Genomic DNA, 24,109 nt, shown 5'->3' with positions numbered 1-24,109 from the left:
TTTCATGAACCTTATCATCAAATTAAAAATGTTGGCTGAAAGCTTTTTATACACAGTTCACAATGATAAAATGAAGTTTTCTTAGAATGTTAACATATGGTATCTTTAAATAATGAAGATATTTGATTGCGCTTATTCATCTTATAGCTAATAATGGAGCTCATAAAACTTTGTTGTATCCATAATCTACTCTACTCAGATGATAGATTCCTGACATATGTTCTAGCATTCAATCAACCAGGAACTTTACGTGTTTATAAAATAACTATTGATAAGATCAACTAGCTTAAGTAAAAATCGTTCCTTTTCTCGTTTGACTTCTAGTTGTATATTGATTCAATTCACTCAATATCATGTTAGATGAAATTTGAAATTTTTATAATTTCACGTTATAACTTAATTTTTAGTATAGGGTTGTGGAGATTGTTCAGTGTTTGATTCAGATCATTAATGGATCAATGTTAGACTACCGCTGAAAGTCCGGAAGCAATGAATGGCTGTTTTTGAGTATAACACTACTCAGTAGTGAGCATCCACAACTTCGCATGCGGGACTCGAACCCAGGACCTTCGGTCTCGCACGTAAACGCCCACCATCTAGACCACTGAACTATCATCCAGCGGTGTTAATCTTTAACTTCAACCAATCCACGATTTTGCGCAAGCATCTTCACATCAGACATTGTTGAATTGTACTGGTCACGGAACCCCAGGAAATTCATCCACTAGTGAGGTGGGGTAATTGAAACTGTCAACATAGTTAACATTTTAGCATTGTTTTGTTAGTAGAAGATGCTTCGTAAAAAACATTGTATATCACTATCTGTTATAATTCTGAAGCAATTACATACACACATAGACGGGAATACAATTCAAAATAAATATGCGTTTATTTAACTTCTTACTTATAGTGAATACGTTTAAATGTCATGATTGTTAGAGTTTATAATTCTGAATGTAAACTTTTGACTGTTATTCTTGTCAAGTTGGAAATTCGAGATATTATATTAACAAAGAAAAAGTATTGAAGAAAAAGGTTAATTTTTTCTCTTGTAAATAAGAAATGGTTAAATTTAGTGCTACTTTTAAGTGTCAAGGCACATGACCTTGACATTATGTTGTAAATCGAATTTCTATTCTGTCGTATAAATAACTTTTTATATTATATTGACGTAATAGATTATTTAAACTAAAGTAAGCTTATAATATTGTGTAAACTAAGTCTTGAAACAAGACTGACGTTAAGATAACAACAATAGAGTCTATCATTCAATAGTTTCAATATGTGTGGTAACTTGACATCAATGTTTATTAACTGTGTTAAACTCTATTAATCTACATTTAGACATCAGATAATCAAATTAATTTAAATAATGAACAATAAGAGATTTTTAATAAAAGATATGGCAATATGGTATTATCTTTAGTCAAAAGGTATTCGGAAAAGTGAATGAAAAATAATAATAGTAATAATTCACTAATGTAGTTGGAAATGTGCATTTTCAAACTATAAATAATGTAATAGTTGAATTCATGAGTCAATTAAAGCTAAACCACTACGGGAAACCATGAGAAACCGTCCTGGGTTCGAATTTCGCGGAGCGGGATCGTAGATACACACTGTTAAGAAGTCCCACAGTATGACGAAACGGCTGTCCAGTGCTTCCAGGTTTTCCATAGTGGTCCAGCTTCAATTGACCCATGAACTGAACTATTAAATTACTATAATATCCATAAAACCCCTCTCTGATTATAAATAATGTATAAATATATGTGCAAAATTAAATATTTTGAAAATAATGTAATCAGGTAATCTCTTTGATAAATTTCGATAATGCAATAAGAAGATGAAGTTCATCGAAATTATGGGATATATTGACTCAATACATTTCGAACAATCTGATCACACATATACTTGTTAACACCACTAACAGTTCTAAAAGACTTCGTCTTTTCACTGCATTATCGAAAAGTAATCAGTTCAATTTATCTTTTTTAAAAGATTATTATCAATTAATAAGTAGAGTGAACATTTTCAAAGTTGATTTACCAATGTTTCATGTTCTGACCATTTGGCATAATATAAACAATGTACAGTTATTGTATTAAGTTTACTCGTTAGATTAAAATGAATGTAATACATTTGAAAGTACACATTTACAAAAGAAGATCTTTAAATTATTTTGAATGGTTTCATGGACAGCAAGGTTTTACTATTCATAATTGTATACATAATGTTTTCGTAAACTAAATTTCCGGTGAATTCCATATAAAAATCAGTTACAGAATAAAATATAAGTCTCGTTACGTATACAGCCTTCTCGTGGCTGGGGTGTTGTTTACGAAATTGAAACGACGAATAGCAAATGTCCGACTCTCCAACAAGGTTGATGGACACAGAGGATCCATCTGAGAGAGTTAGTTGGAAAACCCTAATTCCAAATCAGTGGTGCACATGGACTCCATGATCCTAAGGAAACAAATACTATATAAACCTATTGTTGGTCACTGGCTAGCATGGGACTGCATCTCCAGATGTAACTCCACTGCTTTGTGGATTAGACGTTTAGATCGAAGGCTTGGTGTGTGGCTCTCTACGAGAACCACCTGCTTCGGTGTGGGCACCCGTGCAGTAACATGGCCCACAAACAAATCAAATGACTTGTGTAGCGCATATGTATTCGGTGCCCCTTTGTACCAATATTTATGTGTTCAAATAAATGAACGTTTTTTAGAAAATGCAGTACACAGTAAACAAAACTTCTTCATTTTGAATAAAAGGTCAATGAAATCAAAGTAAATATATTTGAAATACGAAAATTCGATCGGAAAAAACAACCAAATTAGGCATGAAACGATTATGGTTCGAAAAATTATTTCACAAAAAGATTCCTAATTTAATATCTCAGTAAAACAAAACGTTTCAAAAAAAGCTTTGGACTGCAAACCTATAAGTGCACTTATAGTTTTAATGATGCCCACACCGAAGCAGGTGGTTCTCGTAGAGAGCCACACACCAAGCCTTCGATCTAAACGTCTAATCCACAAAGCAGTGGAGTTACATCTGGAGATGCAGTCCCATGCTAGCCAGTGACCAACAATAGGTTTATATAGTATTTGTTTCCTTAGGATCATGGAGTCCATGTGCACCACTGATTTGGAATTAGGGTTTTCCAACTAACTCTCTCAGATGGATCCTCTGTGTCCATCAACCTTGTTGGAGAGTCGGACATTTGCTATTCGTCGTTTCAATTTCGTAAACAACTGCCCAGCCACGAGAATGCAGTGAGTAGGACTTCCTGACATTGTCTGTATACGCGTGTCCATGTGAGAGAATTTGGAGAGAGAGAGAGAGAGCTGACTTTTACCACTCTCGACCGTATCAGGAAATGAGGGGGCTCAATTATTATCATTAATTTATAACATATGCTGCGATAAATGTCTGTAATATGTTACTAATTTAATTGTGACTTGATAAATCACTCTCATAATCTCTACTGTTACAGATGAAAGATATTTAATCCTTTAACTTTTTTTTCTTTTGTTAGCAGTCTGATCTAGATCGATGTGCAATAGTTTGTGCTCCAGAGAAATGTCAATGTGTCGGCCCACAAGGAATACAGGTAAATCTTTATCTACTTAAACATAATTTTGTTTAATAATTTATTTGATCAACTACAAACGTTTTAATAATCAGACTTTGTTAGTAAAATTGTTTAGAGCTATTAAGATTTTATTTCATCATCGTATCCATTAAATAATATTTTTATCCACGTAGTTATTTTCTATAGACATTAAATCCGAATTTAAATGGTAGATTTCATACCAGATTAACACCGAACTCATCTAATAATAGATATATTTTTGTTATATCCCAATGAGTAAAAAGATTATATTTCTGACGTTTCGTGACTTGACATAAGCCACTTATTCAGAGTAAATAAATATTCGATAGGTCCTGGATCCGAATCTCGCGAGGCGGGATCGTGGATACACACTGCTGACGAGCCCCACAGTATGACGAAACGATCGTCCAATGCTTCCAGGCTTTCCACGGTGGTTTAGCTTCGATTGACTGATGAATTCATCTACTAACGTATTGTAATATCTATAATACTCTTCCCTGATTAAAAATATATTTATTATTAACCTTTTACCCAATCCTCAATTTACTTGAAACTATCAAGTTCAACCTTGATATTGATACCTAAAAACCTGACTCATCTGTTAGATATTTAAATAATTTTAGTTATTCCATTGTCTTTATTTGTCTGTTAGATACTATTAAAGGTATAGTATGATATATGGAATGCATCTTTCGTATAAACATTCTTTTAGTACTCCACTGCACAGAAATAAATTTATGACAATTCAGTTGTGATCATCAGTGAATTTTGTTATTGATGACAGTAGGTTAAAATTGTGCTACCGAAACAACTAAAATATCATTGTATATGATTGATGGAATTCGATCAGCATATATGAGAAGATCTTTGACCGATAAGGGATACAGTTCTGGATCTCTGGAAAAACATTAATTTTCACAAGATTTAAGTAACAAACTATTGATAAGTATCAGTTGCAACATAAAGAAAGTTTTTGATGTCCTACTGATTGCCCCCGAAATGAAGAATAGCAATTATAAGTATTTCAAATATAAATTGTTTGGTTCATGGAATGGATTTAAATAAGAATTCTAAACAAATTGTTCCCATGAGTATTAATAATAAGTTGGTTGGATGAGTTTCTTTCTAAATAAGTGAAATGATACTTTCTCAGGTCGTTTCCACCTACTCGATAAGTCATACTGAAAGTGTCTTTAGTTTTCAGTTTTTTCGTTCAATAGTATATATTGGAACAACTATAATCACTTTTTTTAATAAACCTGTCCTAATAACGTCCAGATATTTATGGAAATTATGGTCGAAAATATTCATTGAGTGTTTTTATTACTATTATCCTTACCTAAATCAGAACTAATAAATGATTAATTGTTCTACAAATGTATAACTTTGAACAGGGGCAACCTGGTCCAATAGGTGTACGAGGTTCGGAGGGACCTCCAGGTGATGTAGGTCTTATTGGACTTCGTGGATCACCAGGTGAGAAAGGTGAACAAGGAATTCCCGGTGTATTGGGTCCAAGAGGTGAAAAGGTTTGCATATATATATTATATTAATTTTTTATATGATGAGGAATCTCGCTATTTATAACTTTATATCTGTTACATGAGAAACCTGAAATAACTAATTCTTATTAGATATCTTGTTTTTCGAATTATTAACAATCTTTAGAATCAATAGAGTACTCTTCTTCGGAATTGGTGTATGAGATTATTTAATTTTGAAAATGTCGACAAATAACATTGGTCTGGGTAATTTAAATGTTAAGTAAGTCGATATTAAAGCAGAAAATCCATCTACCTGTAAACGGAAACTGGAAGGTATCCAGCTGTAGCTAACCAAACAATATTTAATGAACATTCAATAATAAAGTTGTTATGGTCTGAAGTTGGTTAATTAGTTATTCACGATTTGTTTCAAGTCTGCTTGCTGAATAAAAGATCTCCATATTTTACCTCGTAACTTCTACAGAATTCTTTCAATTCTACAGGGTTTACCTGGTCAACCGGGTCATCCCGGTAACGATGGTGATCCAGTAAGTGTCTAGTTAAATTAAATGTTATACTTTTTAAAGGGTCATCCTGGTATGCGAGGAGAGAAAGGGGATAAAGGAGATAGTGGATGTGATGGTGAATCGGTAAGATATATAAAAATATATTCTTTACATGTTACATTTTTCATAATTTGGTTCTAATTATTATTTATTGAATTCTGATAAACTAATTAACTCAATCGGATAGAAATTCTCTTTAATACAACAGATTATTGATGAACCCGATTCCAAAGAAAGTACACTATTTATTTATTTATTTTTCGTTTAGGGAGATAATGGTGAGCAAGGTGAACCTGGAGCCCCAGGTATAATAGGCACACCTGGTGAACCAGGAACTAAAGGTCCTAAAGGATACACTGGAGGCTCAAGACAAGGATTAATGGGTGAGAAGGTAATTCATTCACTTTTTCTGAATTAATAAAACGGTTATCTTTATCATTTTGTATTATATAGAACTATTTTAGAAATAAAATTTCATTAGCTAATAAATTTTTGCATCGCATCAACAGTTGATTATACACTACGTGTCAGTACTTCTAAAATGAAGATTGAATTAATAATTGGGCGAATTTTATACAACCAGATCCCTTGATAAATTTAAACAGAGCAAGAACAACAAGGTTTGCAGAATAAAATGAATTCATTCTATTTGACAGTTTCTCATTAGCTGCATATAACCTAAAATAACAATTATTTATTTTGTGAAGTTTAGATAAATGTTCAGCATGTAACCAGAATCATAATATCACTGATTGAAACCATGAGTCAATTGAAGCTAGACCACCATGGAAAACCTGGAAGCACTGGATGGCCGTTTCGTCCCCGTACGGGACTCCTCAGCAATGCGCACCCACGACCCCGCACCCCGCGAGATCCGAGCCCAGGACCAATCAGTCTCACGCCAGGCGCTTAACCAACTAAACCACTGAGCAGGCGTCCAACGGTGTTAATGTCTAACTTCAACCAATCTCCACAAAACCCCTTCTGAGAGCCATAGTAGTCAGAAGAATAGAGATATAAAGTGTATGAATAAACATTGTCAAGGTCGATATGTATTTATACGTTGGGAGGCATTAATTAAGAGGTTATGTAAGGGTGATGAAATTAAGAAGTGATTAGGTAATCATTCAACATGATAAAATAGACAAATATGTGAACATTAGTCAGATTATGTAAGAGAGAAATATCAGAAGAATAATAAAAGGTTGGGTACAGGGTCGAAAAATTGAGATTAGCAAGGGTTAGCAGACAAACGTCCGATCATCATGGCAGGGTAAGACTAATCAAACTTTCCTTCTGTTTACATAGGTCAGGTTGGCAAAGGTTTGATAGCGATCACCTCTTGAAAACGGAGTAAGATAGGTGTTTTTTGTTTGTTGGTTATTTTGAATGCATCACTTACATTCTATTCGTGTCCACTATCGAGATGTCTGAGAATTGCACTTGTAAAGATTTTACTCCCTTTCAGACGTAGGTTCCTATGAACGTATTGAGAAAACCTTGTAGAGACCCTTCTTCTCGTCCTTCCTATGTACTTGCTATGGCAGGTACAAGTGAATTCGTAGATACAATTGAAGGTGACATCAGAAGGGTATTGATCTACCTTTGAATGGTATAAAGAACACCTGGTGTTGTATAGTGAAACTAAATGAGCAGCGGGGAAGGTTCAGTTTATCTCCGCTTTGACTCTATCGGTTCTTCCTGTAATCATATCTCCCTTGAACGGGAGGGGGATGAAAACAGGTTTCTTCCTAACAGTTGGTTGTTCATCATCCCTGGGATATTTTACGTATTTCGCAATAAACTTCTTCGGATATCCACTTTTTAGCCGTGAAAATGTCGGCCAAAATAGGCCCTAGTGGTGATCCCATGGCCAATCCATTGGTTTGTTTGTATGGTTGGTTGTTGAATTGGAAATGCATTCCCTTCATGCAAAGTAGTAATAATTTCCTCAGCTCATTTTCAGGCAAAGAAAGTAATTCAGATTGTTTGTAAATTATATTAATAGTTTCTTTCAATAGTATACTCGTTAATAATGAATATATATCAAAAGATACCATGAATTTATCTGATATATTCAATTGATCCGTTTCTTTGGAAAACTAAACATGTCTTTTAAACTATTGGTCGCCAGTTTTCTATGAATGGGTTATAATAATGTGGCTAGCTACCGAGCCAACTTATGATATAGTGAGTTCATAATAGACATTATGGGTCTGATGAGAAACTGTGGAAAAGAATAAATTCATTTTATTCTGCAAACCTTGTTGTTCTTACTTTGTTTAAGCAAATTAGGTCTTTAATTTAAGAAACTTATAAATTATATATGAAAATGAGTCTTAAAATGTTCCCGAAATTCAACTTAGAAATTTATTGTAATATTTTTTCATCTATTTTCAAAGAGGAACCCCGAATAAACTTGGTGATTAGGAATCTACAGTAAACTGTTTATTTGTTTTAGTATAACTGATAGTTAATTCATCAGTGCTTCCGGATACATTAAAACGAGTGTCGGGAAAGGTCAGGATCTTTACTTTCAACAAATATGGGTGCTCAGAGAAGGCTTATGAGCCTGCAAGTTTTGTATGGAATGATGAGATACTGGTTTTTGGGCCAAAAGTAATGGGTAAGAGAGAGAGACAGAGAAGTTTTTATGGGAGTATTAGCTATGAAATCCTGGAGTCACCACCAGATGAATCCCAGTAGGAGGATTTCCTAATTCTGTTCTCACTGATCAGCAGTCAAAGTCAAAGTTTCGAAAGCTGTTGGATAGCGTTGTAATCTTGATCATAAATGATTTCACCTGGACATCTCAGTTTGCTCTATAATTTTCTTCGCGGGCTGTGCTAGGTAAACTCTCAAGTCTTTGGGCCCCAAAGGGAGTATTATCAAGTACTGGAACTTAGAGTAGTTGATTAAAAGTTACCACCAAGAGCGGAGCTCAAGGTTCAATTCAATAATATACAGGGAAACTCATCCTGTTCGGATACTGTGAGGATTAACAACCTGATGGCTCTATCCTTTTCTCGACTGATGGAAGCTAAGAACCTACAAAGTCTCAGGAACAAATTCAGTGTTCCTAAAGCTACAGACACAATCTTTTGGTACATGTTAATATGTAGTACAAATATGTTAAACAGCTTCTTATTGATTTTCTTTAGTAAAAATTTAACATCATTTTGTTTGCGAAAAAACAAACTGCATTGTCCTATCTTTTTTATTTGTTTTCAAATGTAAATTAGCGAATCATTCTCACAGTTCACGAATGCAATATCCATGTTTACTTATCGTTATTAGTGAATATATATATATATATATATATATATATATATATATATATATATATATATATAATTAAATACTTTTTCTTGCTTATTTATAGGGAGATCCAGGTGACATTGGCGAACCTGGAGAAGATGTAAGTTACTATTACATACTCTGAGTTGTTTGTTTAATGTTAAGTAAACCAATGCTTCTTGTAATATCGCCCTAATGTATTGATATCGTGATGTTAGTTGTGATAACACATTATAATAACGAAACTTACGACAGATACCCTATCTTATTTAGAACTCGCCATTTAGATATATCTGTACTATGAAGAACGATTTCATCACTGAAACTAAGAGATACTTATAGTGACTCTCAAGTGTAATGAGTAATGATCAAGATTTTAAAGCATTGGGCGTTGAGTTTGAGTCTTATGTAAAACATCAATGAATGTATATGGGACTAATGAACTTAAATTGAGCGGTAGGTGTATTAATTTCAACAGTTAGTTACCACCGCATGTAATCAAGATTTAAAGGTATCGTATTGATAATTACTTTTCGATTTTTCTGACAGTTTATGTATGTTATTGTCTTCTTCATCAATGTAAAGTGTTAGTAAATAATTCGTCGATAATTTTACATACAATATGGCCCTCAAATGCCCTGGTACGGCCTAGAGTGGGGAGAGTCCACACACACTCTCTCTCGAAATGCTCTCACATGGCCACGTGCATACGACCACTGTCAGGGGAATCCTACTCACTGCATTCTCGTGGCTGGGCAGTTGTTTACGAAATTGAAACGACGAATAGCAAATGTCCGACTCTCCAACAAGGTTGATGGACACAGAGGATCCATCTGAGAGAGTTAGTTGGAAAACCCTAATTCCAAATCAGTGGTGCACATGGACTCCATGATCCTAAGGAAACAAATACTATATAAACCTATTGTTGGTCACTGGCTAGCATGGGACTGCATCTCCAGATGTAACTCCACTGCTTTGTGGATTAGACGTTTAGATCGAAGGCTTGGTGTGTGGCTCTCTACGAGAACCATCTGCTTCAGTTTTGGCACCTAGGTTGTGATTTGTGTGGTGCATATATATTTGGTGCCTTCTTGTACCAATGTTTATGTGTTTAAATAATAAATAATAATAAATACATACAAGATAAAATTAACGTCATAGAAATACAGCATTTACTGATAGGTTCTATAAATTAACTTCAAACTCTAATCTATGTCATTTAAACACTAAATTATTCCCAAGTACTAATTAATTTGAAAATAAATAATAATTAAATGAACAGTTTAGGAAAATAATAATTTTTCTATTATAATTCTAGTCTGGAATAATAATTTAGATACTAATTTAGATAATAAATCTTGATTTAGTACAGGTTGTGTGTAAGGTTTCATCCTTCTATGGAAATTGTCTTTCTAGATTTTGCGAAGTGATATGTCAAATCTGATGCTAATTGTTACAAAGAAACATTAACTAAATATAGATATACAATTGATAAGACAGTTTGTTCAGACTACTTTCTTATTCATGGGTAATTAATTACAAAACTGTAGATTGCTACCTGTATGAATTACGTAACCAGTGGTAATCAGTTTCATATATATTAATTCTCACTATTCATTAAAATCTCCATATGTTTACTTGATCCACTGGGAAATAGGTCATCAATTTCATCAAATTAAAATCTTTGATAAAATGTACTAAGGTTCCGTTACATTCATCTCTACCTGGTGATTAAAGGTCTAACTTCTTATATACACTGTCAGCCTTTGAAGCCCACTCAGTTAGATTTAAATCTATATGTTTAAAATAAATTCATAGATACACTGAAATGGTTCGGAAGATTAGTAGCTCAGGTGGATGACTTTGATGCGGTTTTTTTCTCAGAGCTGGATGGTTTGGTCGTGGAGCTTTTATCATTTCTCTGGACGACCTCATCAGCACACTTTAGCTAGAAGTGTTTACCTTTTTTTTACGTTGGTTAATTTCATATCCAAATTAATCTACCCATAATTAAATCCACTAGGATGTAAAAACGACTTCCCCTATCCATTTATTTTTCATCTGCTATTATTCTTAAGTGATTGATATCTTAATAAATGAGCGTTTTGCTATTTCTCTTACTGTCCTAAATTAATAATACATCACAGATATTCTAATAATTAAACAGAAACCTAGTTTATTTTACATGATTCCTTACTAAACAATATATAATTTTCGTTAAAAGAAGAATAAAATCTCACCTTTAGATAGTTTTGAAATTAATATGACTTGCTGATAAAATTATTTCTATCTGAAATTAAAAGCTATTTGACATTAGACAGTTCTTCACCTGGTTGTATTTCGGTTATTGATAATCTGAAGTCAGGCGCTGGGTTATAACTAAATGACAAATACATTTGATATATAAATGTCAATAGTAACCAAGAAAATGTTTAAAAATTACATTTGTATTTGTTTACAGTATATAATAGTAATAGCAACGCATCTGATATTCAGAGATCGTCTTTTATTTCAAAGATGCTAACAGAGGGTTAATCAGTCATTTTTGTTAATAACTGATATTGAATGAAATACATTTTTAACGAAATATGTTGTTTAATTAGCGTAAGAGGAATGCGTCATCTGGAATGTCTTCTAGACTTTACATTCATCTACAATATCATTTATTTTTGTTCTCTTATTCAGGGTTTGGCAGGACTTGATGGGGAAGATGGACTTCCTGGTCCACGTGGACCTCAAGGAGAATCAGTAAGTATTTATAGGGAATGGTAATTAAAGCACAGATCATTAGTTAGGCGTGTATATGTAAGTGAATACCATTAATACGACAGCATTTACCCTAAAACATCACTTTGAATTACCATCTATTTTGTACATAACCAGTGTATTTAAAAAAACCATTTTCTCGGTTACACATGGATTTCATCCCATTTTATTTCATTTTTCTCATTATCAAGCGTATTTTCATACTTTCGTCATTTTTCACTCACCTACAAATTGTTGTTTCTGATCAGTCGATTTTATTGGCACTTTTGAATAAGACTGATTAAGTATTATGTAACAATAAATAAGGATTTGCCAACTATGTACGAACAACTTTATATGAGATTCATTCATTTTTTTAAACAGACATGATACTATCCAGGAACTGAGTTTCTGGATAAAGTTATTCACATTATCATCAAGATGAAAACTAGCAAACCAAATATTAAGTAAATTAGCCTTAACTAATAAAAGTTATAAAATAAACAGACTTCAGATTAATCAAATGTTCATAATCTTATCACAAAATTTCCATTATTCATTTATTTCTTATACACGTTTCATATGGAATAAACAATAGTGATAAGAATACTGTAATCATTGAAATAATATCACTTATATTATGGTTTCTTTCTAAAAATGATGTAAATATTTTTCTAAAAGGCTCTTTTAGCCTTATCTGTCCTTGTCTGTTATTTGAATTGACATGTGCCAATTTGACATGACAATATATATACTTGTTCACATTTTGTATTAATAAGTCAAAGTACGTACTGTACAACTATTAGTCATGAAAATAAGACTATCCCTTCATCTTATTCCATTGACATATATTAATATTTGACAACATGGTTTAGTTAAGATGACTTTCTTTACCTAATATCCTATACAATCATATTACACTTATCAAAACTCTATCATAAAACTAATAATATAGTTTTTATCTCGTATATGCTCTTTAGATTATTCATTTCTATAATGCTTCTCGGAAGAAAAAATGAATTATTATATGGTTGTGTATGTATTTTTATAAATCACTGGCTGAATTGTCTCCAGTTGAAATCTTTATAGTATTTAGGATTGTTTCGACTACATTCAAACTACCATTTGTTTAGCGCAAAATATATTGAGCGAAAAGAAGTAACACTCTATTTTATAACTGTGAAAACGGGCATCTTGACAACGAAATTAACAATGATGATGTTACACGTAGAGACATTCATTCAGTTAAATCTTACACTATAATTCTTCGGTGTAGCATATAAATGTTGTGCCGAATTCTCATCGTATTCCACCTAGACTCAAAAGAGTAGGAGAAAAGCAAGTATGTTATTAAAACATTCATCGATTAAGTCACTAATAGTCAGTTGAAGGAAACGTGAGTTTCATGAATGGACTCTGTTGAACATGCTTAGACGATATTGTTGAAAAGCAGTTATAGTGGTAGAAATACATTCATTTTATATCATTATTGTAAGTATTGGTAAGATTTTCGTATTATATTTATGAATTTCCTTCCTCGACTTGATATATACCATATTTTTGTTCTTCATTACATTCCTGATCATATTTTCATTATTTCCATAAATCTATGATTTCCGCAAACCGATTTTGTAACTTTAAAAAAATTTGTAATATGCTAATAATTGGACAGATCTACCAAACTGTAAGGCAATACGTTATTGAGTCTGACCAAAATCCTAACCCATTGTTATAACTTGTGACTTGAGTGTCCTGCTAATGTATGACGTAATGATACCTCTAATTAGAGAGCAGTGGATTATCAACCAGACCAATGACGCATAAAACCCGTACTAGCAGTCTAGAGTCCTTATTGGTCCTGCTTTCCACCTAGCCCAGCCAGTCAAGTCCAGAACACCAATCTCAGCCTCTGTGATATGAATTATTTATTCCAAGCATACTCGGTTTATAAACCAACCAGACAGACCACATCGTACCATAAAATAGGAAACAACAGTTGTACAAGATTTAACCAAATGTGGCTATGAATGAGGGAGGTAGTATTCGACAGACAGGTCATAACTCAAGAATGGTAAATCGTATAATAACAGTTCATAGGTCAAAATAAAGCTTATGATAAGAGAGACAGGAATATGAACAGTTTAGTTATTTAACAATTATATGATAAAAATATACGCATATTATTGGTCCATCAATCGATACCATTCATTATGCTTATCGGGACATAACACCCATATAACTAAAAACTTCTTGTAATGTATTTTAATTAAGTGGTTATTTAATAACTCATTATAATTTGAAGATAATTTCTATCATCTAACGTTAATTCAAAATATAAATTAGCCTCACATTTCATATTTGATATCTAAATGAGGTAGACTTAACGATTCAAACTGCCGATTCATTCAAATGCATAAACATTTCAATTATCAGTTCGTATTGTGTACTAAGTACTTAGATTTTCTATGCTAGGAATTACCATTGATCATTCTCTTTAACCGAATTTCGTTTCTCATCATAAATACAACCATTTGCATTTAAATTTTTTAACAATGTTTTTTTTAGTTTAGTGATCTATTGAGTTAGGTTCAGTTGGAAGGAAACTTCCCCTACCGTTTGAGTACGACTGAAATCAGGTAGTAATAGATCTATTCACAGTTGTGATTCCTCAATAATCAGCACTCATGATAATGGCTTCTTATTCCTCCTTAGATGATATCAGTCTTTATGAGAGGCTATCTTTAAACTCCATCTTGTAAAATTTTTTGACCGCTACGAACACATATTTATCAGTTATCCATCAGTTCATTCACAAATTTGTCAATTCCTCAGCTTTATATCGAACGTCAAAATATTACACACCCATTTTTACTATAAGGATAAAGTATAAATGCAAAAGTTCATATTTATTATATTTTATGTTATAGGGAGCCGTAGGTTTGATGGGAGACATTGGTCCTAAAGGTGAAAGTGGAGTATACAATTATACGAATATAATTCCTGGAGATCGTGGTGAACCAGGTCCTCGAGGACAAGATGGTCAACCATGTGAAGATATGGACCGTGAATATACTGAAGAAGAACTTATCAGTTTTACAAGAGGTCAAGCTGGAGACATAGTAAGTCAGTCAAATACTAGGCATATATGGGTTGCAAATTAATGACTCTAATAAGGTTTAGTGACTAGTTTCCGTAGCACGTTTTCTTTCAATTAGTTTCTCTCTAATTCTTGTATTTATAAGACAATAACTATTAACTGAAAGTTAGGTTACATCATTTTAATTATAAGGTGGTATTCTAGTTTTTCAAAATGTCCGTTTCAGTAAATTCCACATGTGGAGCACTTGTTGCTATTTAATTACAAAAACAAAGTAGTTTAATTTAATAAAATTTTCAAAGGTTTGAATATCAATAGAAGTCCAGGTACACCTAGCTGATGAATCTCAAATTGGTCAAAATATACATCCTGAATGGGATTGCCAGCCACAATCCAAATGTATGTTAAAATATGTAACAGGAAATGAATATCATGGCATTCTTTTAGGGTGAATATACATCAACAAAAAATAATCAAATTCTGATCTTGGATACCAAAAGTTGGGTAATACAAACACTAAAGAACTTCAGTTTTAAAATACGAAATTTATTTGCCCTCAATTTTTTTGGGGGGAATCAACGATGGATGGTATTTTATTGTCTAAGTGTTCCAGAACTTGTTCTTTCAGTGTATTGATTTACTTAAATACATGAACATTGGTAGGAAAGCAAAACGAAGAAGATATGTAGATTGTGCCAACTGCATTTGACAAAGCGTGACTCATTACATATAGTCATACAGAAAACTAAACTAAAGACATATGATGAGTGAAGTAAGCATACACTCATGTAAAAACAGTTAAGGTTATAAATGAGTGATTGACATGGTCTGGGCGTGTGTTGGTAATGTACAAAGAAGAAAAATTAAATGGTCTATTCAAAAACCAGAATAATTGATGTAGGCTTGACTGGAAGTAGATGCTATAACTAAACAACTGATTAGCTAAACGGTCGATAATTTGTAGTCTCGACACCCGAAAAGAGCATCAGCTCTCTTTTAGATCCAGATTGTCTTAAAGCCTTAGCATAGAGCTTCCTACCATTATTTACAAATATATATAAAAACTGTTCATATTGTTTTTAACGTTTGTTTTCATGTAGGGTTCACCAGGACCTAAAGGTGACAGTGGAGAGTCAGGTGATAAGGGTGATATGGTAAGCTCATTTTATTATAATGTTAAGGAAAATACCAATTATTAAAAAAAAACTCTTTCTATAATTTAACTTATAAATCCAATATACTAATAACATGGTCGATTTAAATCAAGTATTTTAGCAACTGAACAGAACCTTAGAATATGGTCCAAATTGTAAGATTCAAAAAGTAAACCCAGAAATTATTTAGAATATAATGTCTCATTCACCTTTTTTGTCATTCATTTATACAGTATTTTTACAACAGAATAAAGAACAGGATGTATGAAGCTAAATCATTTCAAGTAAATAACTAAGGAGATTTACTTGTTACTACGATCTAAAGTGACTAATCATTCCTGCCTATTTGTTGATTAATGAATGATGAGTAAGCCGTAGTCATCCATCGTTCAGACAAACTAGTTAATAACCTGAATTTTCTTTCAATATTACATGATCCTTTACTCAGATAATTGGTAACTAGTTATTTCAAGGAATCGGTTCAGTGAATCAAATCGACACGTCAGTCACCATCCCCGTAGTCGTGTTAGAATCTTATTGAATAAATTACATCATTTTAACAAATAAATTATTGATGAGTTTTTCGAATTACTCTATTATATTTATAAGATAGTTTATATTTCTACTAGATTATTTATATTTTTATAATAAATAAAATAGGGTTTACAAGGTGAAGAAGGACCAATTGGTGAAAAAGGTGAACCTGGTGAACCCGGACTAGATGTAAGTTTATTTAGAGCTATTAATTTATTTAGGAGAAAATGATTGTTAACAAAAATATTACGATATTTGTTGCTTTATACCAATTATTTCATGAGTCAGGAAAGTATCATCTATATTAAGAATAAGACGGTTATAATCAATGGCGTCGGATGGTTACAAATGTATTGAAGTTGAATATTTGATCCATTTAATTCTAACACAGTGGTGAAACGGTTCGATGGACACCACAAGACCATGAGGGTTTTTAGTTTTATTCCTAGTTGAGTTGTGAGTCTTCATTGCTGATTCCCACATTAGGATGAAGCAGCAATTCAGTGTTCACTGACCTTTAATTTTACCACAAATAATACCAGTCCATGATGCGAACCACCCATATGTTAAACTAAATGGTTCTACATCGTCGTGTACATGTAATGATCATATTTTGTAAGCAATCAACTTTAAGTCATGTTCTAAATAGATTACTACCAGTTTATTGTTACGGAAACACTAGTTAACACAAGATTTAATTTCGAAACAACTTAGAAAAAGTAAACGACTGCATTCAAGTTTTTAAGCAAAACTGATAGAAGTCCTACAAGTTAAATAAAAAAGTTCTAAGAAATTTTTATCGTTCATTTATTCATTAAAAAAAAGCTTATTTCATCATAGAGTTATAAAAATTTCGCTGTTTATTGCTTTCTTCAACAATCTAAATTCATAAACTCTTGAATTCAAATTGTCCTTCAATAAATGACCATCCCAAGACATAAAAAGTTGTGTTCATTTGCATTTTCTAGATCTATGATCCTGTGAAAATCCGATCATAAATATTTCATCAGAAGTGTGTTTTTATTTGTTTTCTTAAGAGAAAATGGGTCTAAGAAATAAGATTGTTCTTTGGTTATGTATGAACATGTTATTGAAGATTAATAAAAGCATCATGTATATATCTACGACTTAAATATAGTAAAGAAATAACCAAGTATTATACAATGTGATCTCATAGCGTTTTATAGAGATAATGATTTATTTAAGTAACAAAATTTAAAAATTATAAATCCTAACATTATTTACCCTTAAGGGAAATGGTTAGCATAAATAACACGGTGAATGTTTTTTCTTTTTTGTTTATAGTATATAATCAAATAGTATTATGATAATCCTTCATGTCATTTCTTTCTTTTATGTTACAAGGGTGATCCTGGAGAAGATGGTAATGTGGGACCGATTGGACAACCAGTAGGTGTATTTGTGTATCAGTTAAAAGAAATTATCTACAAAATATATTTCTAGATTCTATTATAAATACTTACAGTTATTGAAATGCTTTAGAAACACAAGAAAAGTTTTCAATTGTATTACTACATATTGTAAAAGATGACAATACAGGATTTTATTTATTTATAGTGATGGAATTAATTCAGTCACTCTTTTGCTAATTTATTCAGAAGTAAACAAACTAACTATTCTATGTACTAGATTGTTTTGTATAATTACAAATAAATATTAATGAAGAATAGTTCCATGAAAATGATCATTTATTTAGGAGTGGCAGGCTTCAAAATGAAATCATAGAGTTCTGACAATAAGCCTAACAGTTTCACTTCACATAAACTGTCAGTCATTGGGATATCATTGATGATGTTGGATGATGATCGTGAAGTTGGGTTCCAGCTTGATGATTTAAATACAACAAGATCATCCCATGACATGAAGGTTATGGATTTAAGTTGGTGTAGGCTCGTGAGTACATATTGTTCTGAGGTCCTAAATTAAGATGAAACAGCTGTAGAGTTCTCATTGGTTTTAATGATTCTTCAAATGATGTCAGTCCATGACAAAAATAATTTTCAAATTAAAGTGATTTTCATCAGATATTGTATAGTTTGATTAATGAGTAAACAGTGTCAGTGCTCGTCACTGTATGAATTGAAAGAAAGTCCTCATATACTTAGTACTAAAACTATGTTGCATTAATTGAGGTGATGGTAAATAGTGAATGTGGTCCATTAGTTGCATTGTTTTTCCTAAATGCATATTAACTTTAACAGATTCTGATCTCCTTGTAGTAACTATAACATTATCCGATTTAACCCTCATATAATACGTGCACCAGTGTTTTTACTTCTTCTTTATGGTTACTATCAATAATTTTTTCTTAACTACTCCTATCATATGGTCTTCATTTCAACTTTCAGATTAACTGTTCACAATTACTTTTTGTGTTTTAGTCACTGAATATTTTCAACTTTTCATACTCTCCTTTCGCATAAGCACTATTCACTTAAAAAGGTGAAGATTTGTGGCTCAGGACTTCCACAAAAGAAGGAATGTTTGAGTGAACATTCAATTTCAGTTCATTTTCTATGATCATAAATTAATCAAAATTGTGTTATAATGATCAGCGTTCGATTGAATCATTCAGTGTTACGTACTGATGTAGTGAATCTATATTTTGACAAGTGGAAATCAGTATAGAGAATCATCAGACCAAACAGGGGAACTAAATGTACTACCTTGAACATAAGAATACTATTTCTTGAAGTTAGATATATCTATGGCTTTTTTCGTTTAGAAGAGATAATAATGATGACTTGTTGGAATTATACGAAACATTTTTAAACTGTAGAATGGTTCCACCATTTTAATTCCACAGTACTTTCCAACCAGATAATAAAGAATGGTATTATTTCGAGATCTAGTCACTGATTTTTTCCAACCACTCATGCGAGTGTTCATCAGAATAAGGTTTTTAGAATAGGGATTGTGTGAATAGCACACTAACTCTAACTCATTTAATGCTTAGCTGTGGAGTTTCTTCCTCTTTCTATGAAATATTTAATAAACAATAAACTTCTTAATTCCCTGGATACTATTGCTATTATTACATTATATTCACACGTTTTCACTGTACTGATTACAATCCACCAATTTATATCATTTCTCCAAATGTATATGGTTAAAATAGATAAATATATATACTAAGTACTATATCTTGTTTATATAACTTTTTAACTTGATTAGGCATTAGTTTTAAAATTCTAAGAATTTCACCACTATTTATGAAGATGTATATATGTGGAGGAGCAGTTGTGATTTACATATACAGCTGATTAAAGGCATACCTAAATGGCTACAAAAGCATATAAATTACAGTAGTTAACCAAAGATTATGTGGATATGTAATTCGCCATTTTCCAACTTTCCAACATTAGATCTGTTTAGCCTGAGCAACAAACAATATAAACTAATTCATTATCAGTTAGTTAATTCAGCACTTACCATCAGAGAATGTAATAAGAAGTGCGTCATTTAACCCTTTTATCCACCTACTCACTATATCATCAGATAATATCGAAATACATTGAGATCAAATCAGTTTGTAATTTCATCAGTATTGATCGTTGATTTAAGTTTGGCCACTATTCAATGTGTTATCTTTAATTCTTCATTTGATTTTGTTTACTTTTCTGAAAAAAACGAGTTTTCCTGGTTTCGTTAAATAATTTTCTGTATAAAATTACCCCTAAGCCCTGTATAATATATCCGAGTTAATGTAAACAAAATTAAAGAGTAACTACCGATAACAATAATAATAATAATATTATTATCATCAATAACTTTCGCAATACATCTGGCACATGAAAAATAAACTGACACAGTAACTATCGCGGTGAAAAAGTGGAGAGCGTGATATACTTATGACAGGTGCCAGTCATAAAACAGTACCTCAAAGGAATAGTTATAGTTAAACAGATATAGATAAGAATTCAAGCTAAAGACAGTTTATCTGTCAGTAACTTTATTTATTTTCATATTGTCTGTTGAAATCCATTTTGTTTTATGTTGTGATAATTTGAAATTTTTAATATTTGTATTATTATTTTGTTTGATCTTGTTTAAAAAAGGGTAATTTAGGTTCTGATGGTCCACCTGGACCAGAAGGTACAATTGGTGATAAAGGTGATCGAGGTCCACATGGTCGTGATGGTTTACAAGGTGATCCAGGCCAAGCTGGAATCCCTGGGGTATGTCCTCGAATCATCTGATTACTTTTAGATTTCTGATTAACTAAACTGATATATAGTAATTATTTTTATCCTCATAATATCAATAAAATTGAAATAAGTTCGAATATACCCGTAAAATAATTCTCAATCAAAAGTCGGAAGCAAGTTGTGTTTGGGAAAACAGTTGCTTTCAGTTACTTTCTTCCTAGAATATATAGTTTTATCAAATACATAAATATACTACAGTCGTTAATATACTGGATTTATAAATATGGAAAATGACCCATTGTGTCATCGAAGAAGAATAAAAACAATTCAACGAAGAGAATCTTCTTTTTGATAATTTCATTTACATAAGCTGAAAAACCGTATTCATAGTTAATTTATTTTCTAAAAATAGAAGTCTATGATAAAATAACTTGATGTGATGTCATGTAACGAGTTGCTTGCAAAAATCAGATATTGAAAGGAAGTTACTTAATTACTGGCTAATGGAAAAATTATTGAAGTGAAGATAATTGTCCACTTGATAGGTTATGGTAGATAGAAAGGGTGGTTAATATTATGGCAAAATGAGGAATTGGAAATACTATTATACACACATAGGTTAGGCTTGAATTAGTCTTTAAATATATAAATGTTATATTTAAAATACTCGTTGTTAAGCTTAGACGAGGCAAAATAATTAAAGAATTAACAGTTGCTATAGTGTTGGTAACTTGGAATTTAATTTGGTGTTTGCGATGATTTGTTTGATCTGAAGACAGTTTTGGATTTTCGACTGGGATCCACTGGGGAACTATCGTGATTTGAAATTTGCATAAAATTAACATCCATGTATACAAGCCTAAACCTATGTACATTCTAACCTTAACAGGTGAATAATGTCTAAAAACTACTGGTTCGTCGTTTTACGACAATTTGTTTGGGTACTTAAACTACCAAGCCTATGACTTGATATGTTACTTACTATGACATGTTCAGCCATAATTGAGAAACTAGCGGTTTAAACATGAAATACACAAATTATTTGTAAGAAAGTAAAAGACCTTCCTGTCTTACTCGTTCTAGTTTCTCTAAAATAGTCTGCAGTTTAACAATTTTACTATAAAATTAAGTCGTCATCATTTCAAATGATTATTCATGTGTTTATTTATTGGACATAGTTAATGACTGTCAATCGTAATTTATGATTTACGATTTTCACAAAGTATGCACAAACAAGAAACATAATATTAAATTTACTTCCAGATTAATCGGTTGTCCAAAATAATTCAGATTTGAGTTGTGAGACATTTCATTTGTGAACCCATATGAAAATAGGTATGTACCCAAGAACAGTGTTTTAAAAACAAATCTTATGTTCAATCATTATACTTTACTCCAATGGATCAGGTGAATTATTAGGTACATATTGAAGTAAAGCGAATGCAGAACATTATTTGAAATTTGAATACATAAATTGTTATTCTAAAATAATCCAATAATTTACTTCTCTGTATTTTTTTCAATCAGTTTTTGATAAGTTGATAAGTGAACTGTTTCTCCTCCAATTTCTTTATTCATCTAAATTGATTGTTTTTCAATTGTGTATCCGTTTATTTCCTTTTTTTTAAGAAAGCTACTTGTCCAATCGAGTTTTTCCCAAAAGGTGATAAAGGTCTCCCAGGTCATCCTGGTGATAAGGGAACTCAAGGAGAACCTGGCTTACCAGGTGATCAGGGAGAAAAAGGTGTCCCAGGCGATGAAGGTCCGAAAGGAGTAAGGGGAAGTCAAGGTAAAATTTGTGAGCCTGGTCCACAAGGTCCTGTAGGTGTTAAGGGTTGGTATGGTAAGTTAGTCTAATGAATTCATCAATGTAAATTTTGCAAATTTCTATGCACAGCTTTACTTGATATTAAGTTATTCATCATAAATGTTAGTGAAGTATATGACTACTGTAAGCTACAATAATTATAAGCTCTTTATTTTACAGGAAAAAATGGGGCACAAGGACAACCTGGAATTGATGGAGATCCAGGACAACCAGGCCAAAGAGGGTTACCTGGAGATGATGGTTTTGGTCATTTAGGTGAAATTGGTGAGGTTGGTGTGGAAGGTTTACGTGGTATTAAAGGTGAGTGAAAAATAACGTCATTACAAGAACTATTTAATAGACGGTAACGTTTTAATCATTTTTTAAAACCTCTGTCTTCATTGAAGTCATCCAAGCTTCAAATCAGAGTGCTTGCTTGATAGGATTACTGAAATTCCTGTTGATAATACTTGACTATTTTGTTTGAAATAATACGTAACTTTTTGTAATTTGCATAAAGTGCTCTATAAAGTTCCATCGAATCCTTTCTATTTTATTTGAGATAAATACTGAATAGTATTATTACTGTACATGCAATATGAGTTCGGTATTAAGGGTTATTTAGTTATTTTCAATGATTCATTAAGAGTAGAGACTGATGAATATAAAGTTGCCTTTACAAATCGGTTAATTACTCAAGCTCATTACACCCAGAAATGGTTATCTAGTGATAAAATGAAAATGAAAGAAGTTCGTTTGAATACAGTTTGGTGGCCAGGACAAATAGATAGATCTTGCAAAGATTTTCTGAATGTAAAGGTCAAGTTTATTTAAGTGAATTCCAATGGCCTCTGATTTATGTAGGTGGTGACACTTGAAAACATAAAAGAAGTTGGACGTGATTCGATATACTATTCTGAATGCTATATTTGCATCAACTTAGCAACCTCTGTCAACTAGATGTTTGAGGATAAAGATTTTTGTTGTTCTACTTTGTCCTTTGCTCAGCCATTTAGGGTAATGTTTCGAGACACTGTAATGAATTTGTCTTGTTGATCTTATTACATAATTGTTATTATGTTACTAAGGTGAATCTGGTGAAGAAGGTGATCCTGGCGAAAAAGGATTTGGTGGAGATAGTAATATCGGTCCAGTTGGTCCTCGTGGTAAACCTGGTGATGATGGAAGCGATGGAGAACCTGGAAAACACGGCGAACCTGGACCTCCAGGTCCAAAAGGTATGCCTTATGATTTATGTTTATCCTGAAAGTTGTTTATTAGTAAAGTAGAAAAATAAAGAACATTTGTCAAATCACGTTGCAAAATGAATTGAAGAATTGTTCTTTTTCAAAGATCTGAAAGTGATCTGAATTATGAATTTCAAATAAACTAGAGAATAGTAGAAAACCAAGAAGTACTAGATAATTGTATTATCCAGGTTTATTAGTTCTAATAGGTGTGGATATATAGCAACACACTGAATATAGTAACTAACATGATAACATTCAATAAATGAATAGGAATTCACTGGTCTACATTTCCAAATTCTGTTAGCTGTGATACAGCGATATCTTTATTCAGGTTCAACAGTGAATGATTATTTTACTCCTGATTTGATAGACTCCACATAC

At 32.1% G+C, this 24,109-nt stretch overlaps 1 protein-coding gene across 1 annotated transcript in view; it reads left to right on the top strand.

The window, feature by feature from the left end:
• The window catches only part of COL4A1_2 (collagen, type IV, alpha), a 63,383-nt gene that overhangs the window by 14,808 nt on the left and 24,466 nt on the right, over positions 1–24,109 (top strand). The window contains exons 5-19 of the mRNA XM_051209367.1: positions 3,548–3,622; positions 5,020–5,154; positions 5,613–5,657; positions 5,697–5,759; positions 5,944–6,066; positions 9,058–9,093; positions 11,658–11,720; positions 14,645–14,836; positions 15,915–15,968; positions 16,629–16,691; positions 17,868–17,912; positions 20,582–20,701; positions 22,301–22,514; positions 22,659–22,799; positions 23,567–23,716. Of these exons, the coding sequence (XP_051074821.1) occupies positions 3,548–3,622; positions 5,020–5,154; positions 5,613–5,657; positions 5,697–5,759; positions 5,944–6,066; positions 9,058–9,093; positions 11,658–11,720; positions 14,645–14,836; positions 15,915–15,968; positions 16,629–16,691; positions 17,868–17,912; positions 20,582–20,701; positions 22,301–22,514; positions 22,659–22,799; positions 23,567–23,716 (1,519 nt within the window). The remainder of the gene's footprint in view (positions 1–3,547; positions 3,623–5,019; positions 5,155–5,612; positions 5,658–5,696; positions 5,760–5,943; positions 6,067–9,057; positions 9,094–11,657; positions 11,721–14,644; positions 14,837–15,914; positions 15,969–16,628; positions 16,692–17,867; positions 17,913–20,581; positions 20,702–22,300; positions 22,515–22,658; positions 22,800–23,566; positions 23,717–24,109) is intronic.

This window comes from Schistosoma haematobium, chromosome 1, assembly GCF_000699445.3.
Source record: "Schistosoma haematobium chromosome 1, whole genome shotgun sequence".
NCBI lineage: Eukaryota > Metazoa > Platyhelminthes > Trematoda > Strigeidida > Schistosomatidae > Schistosoma > Schistosoma haematobium.
The sequence above is the reverse complement of the archived record's forward strand: the minus strand, read 5'-3'. Positions and strand labels throughout refer to the sequence as shown.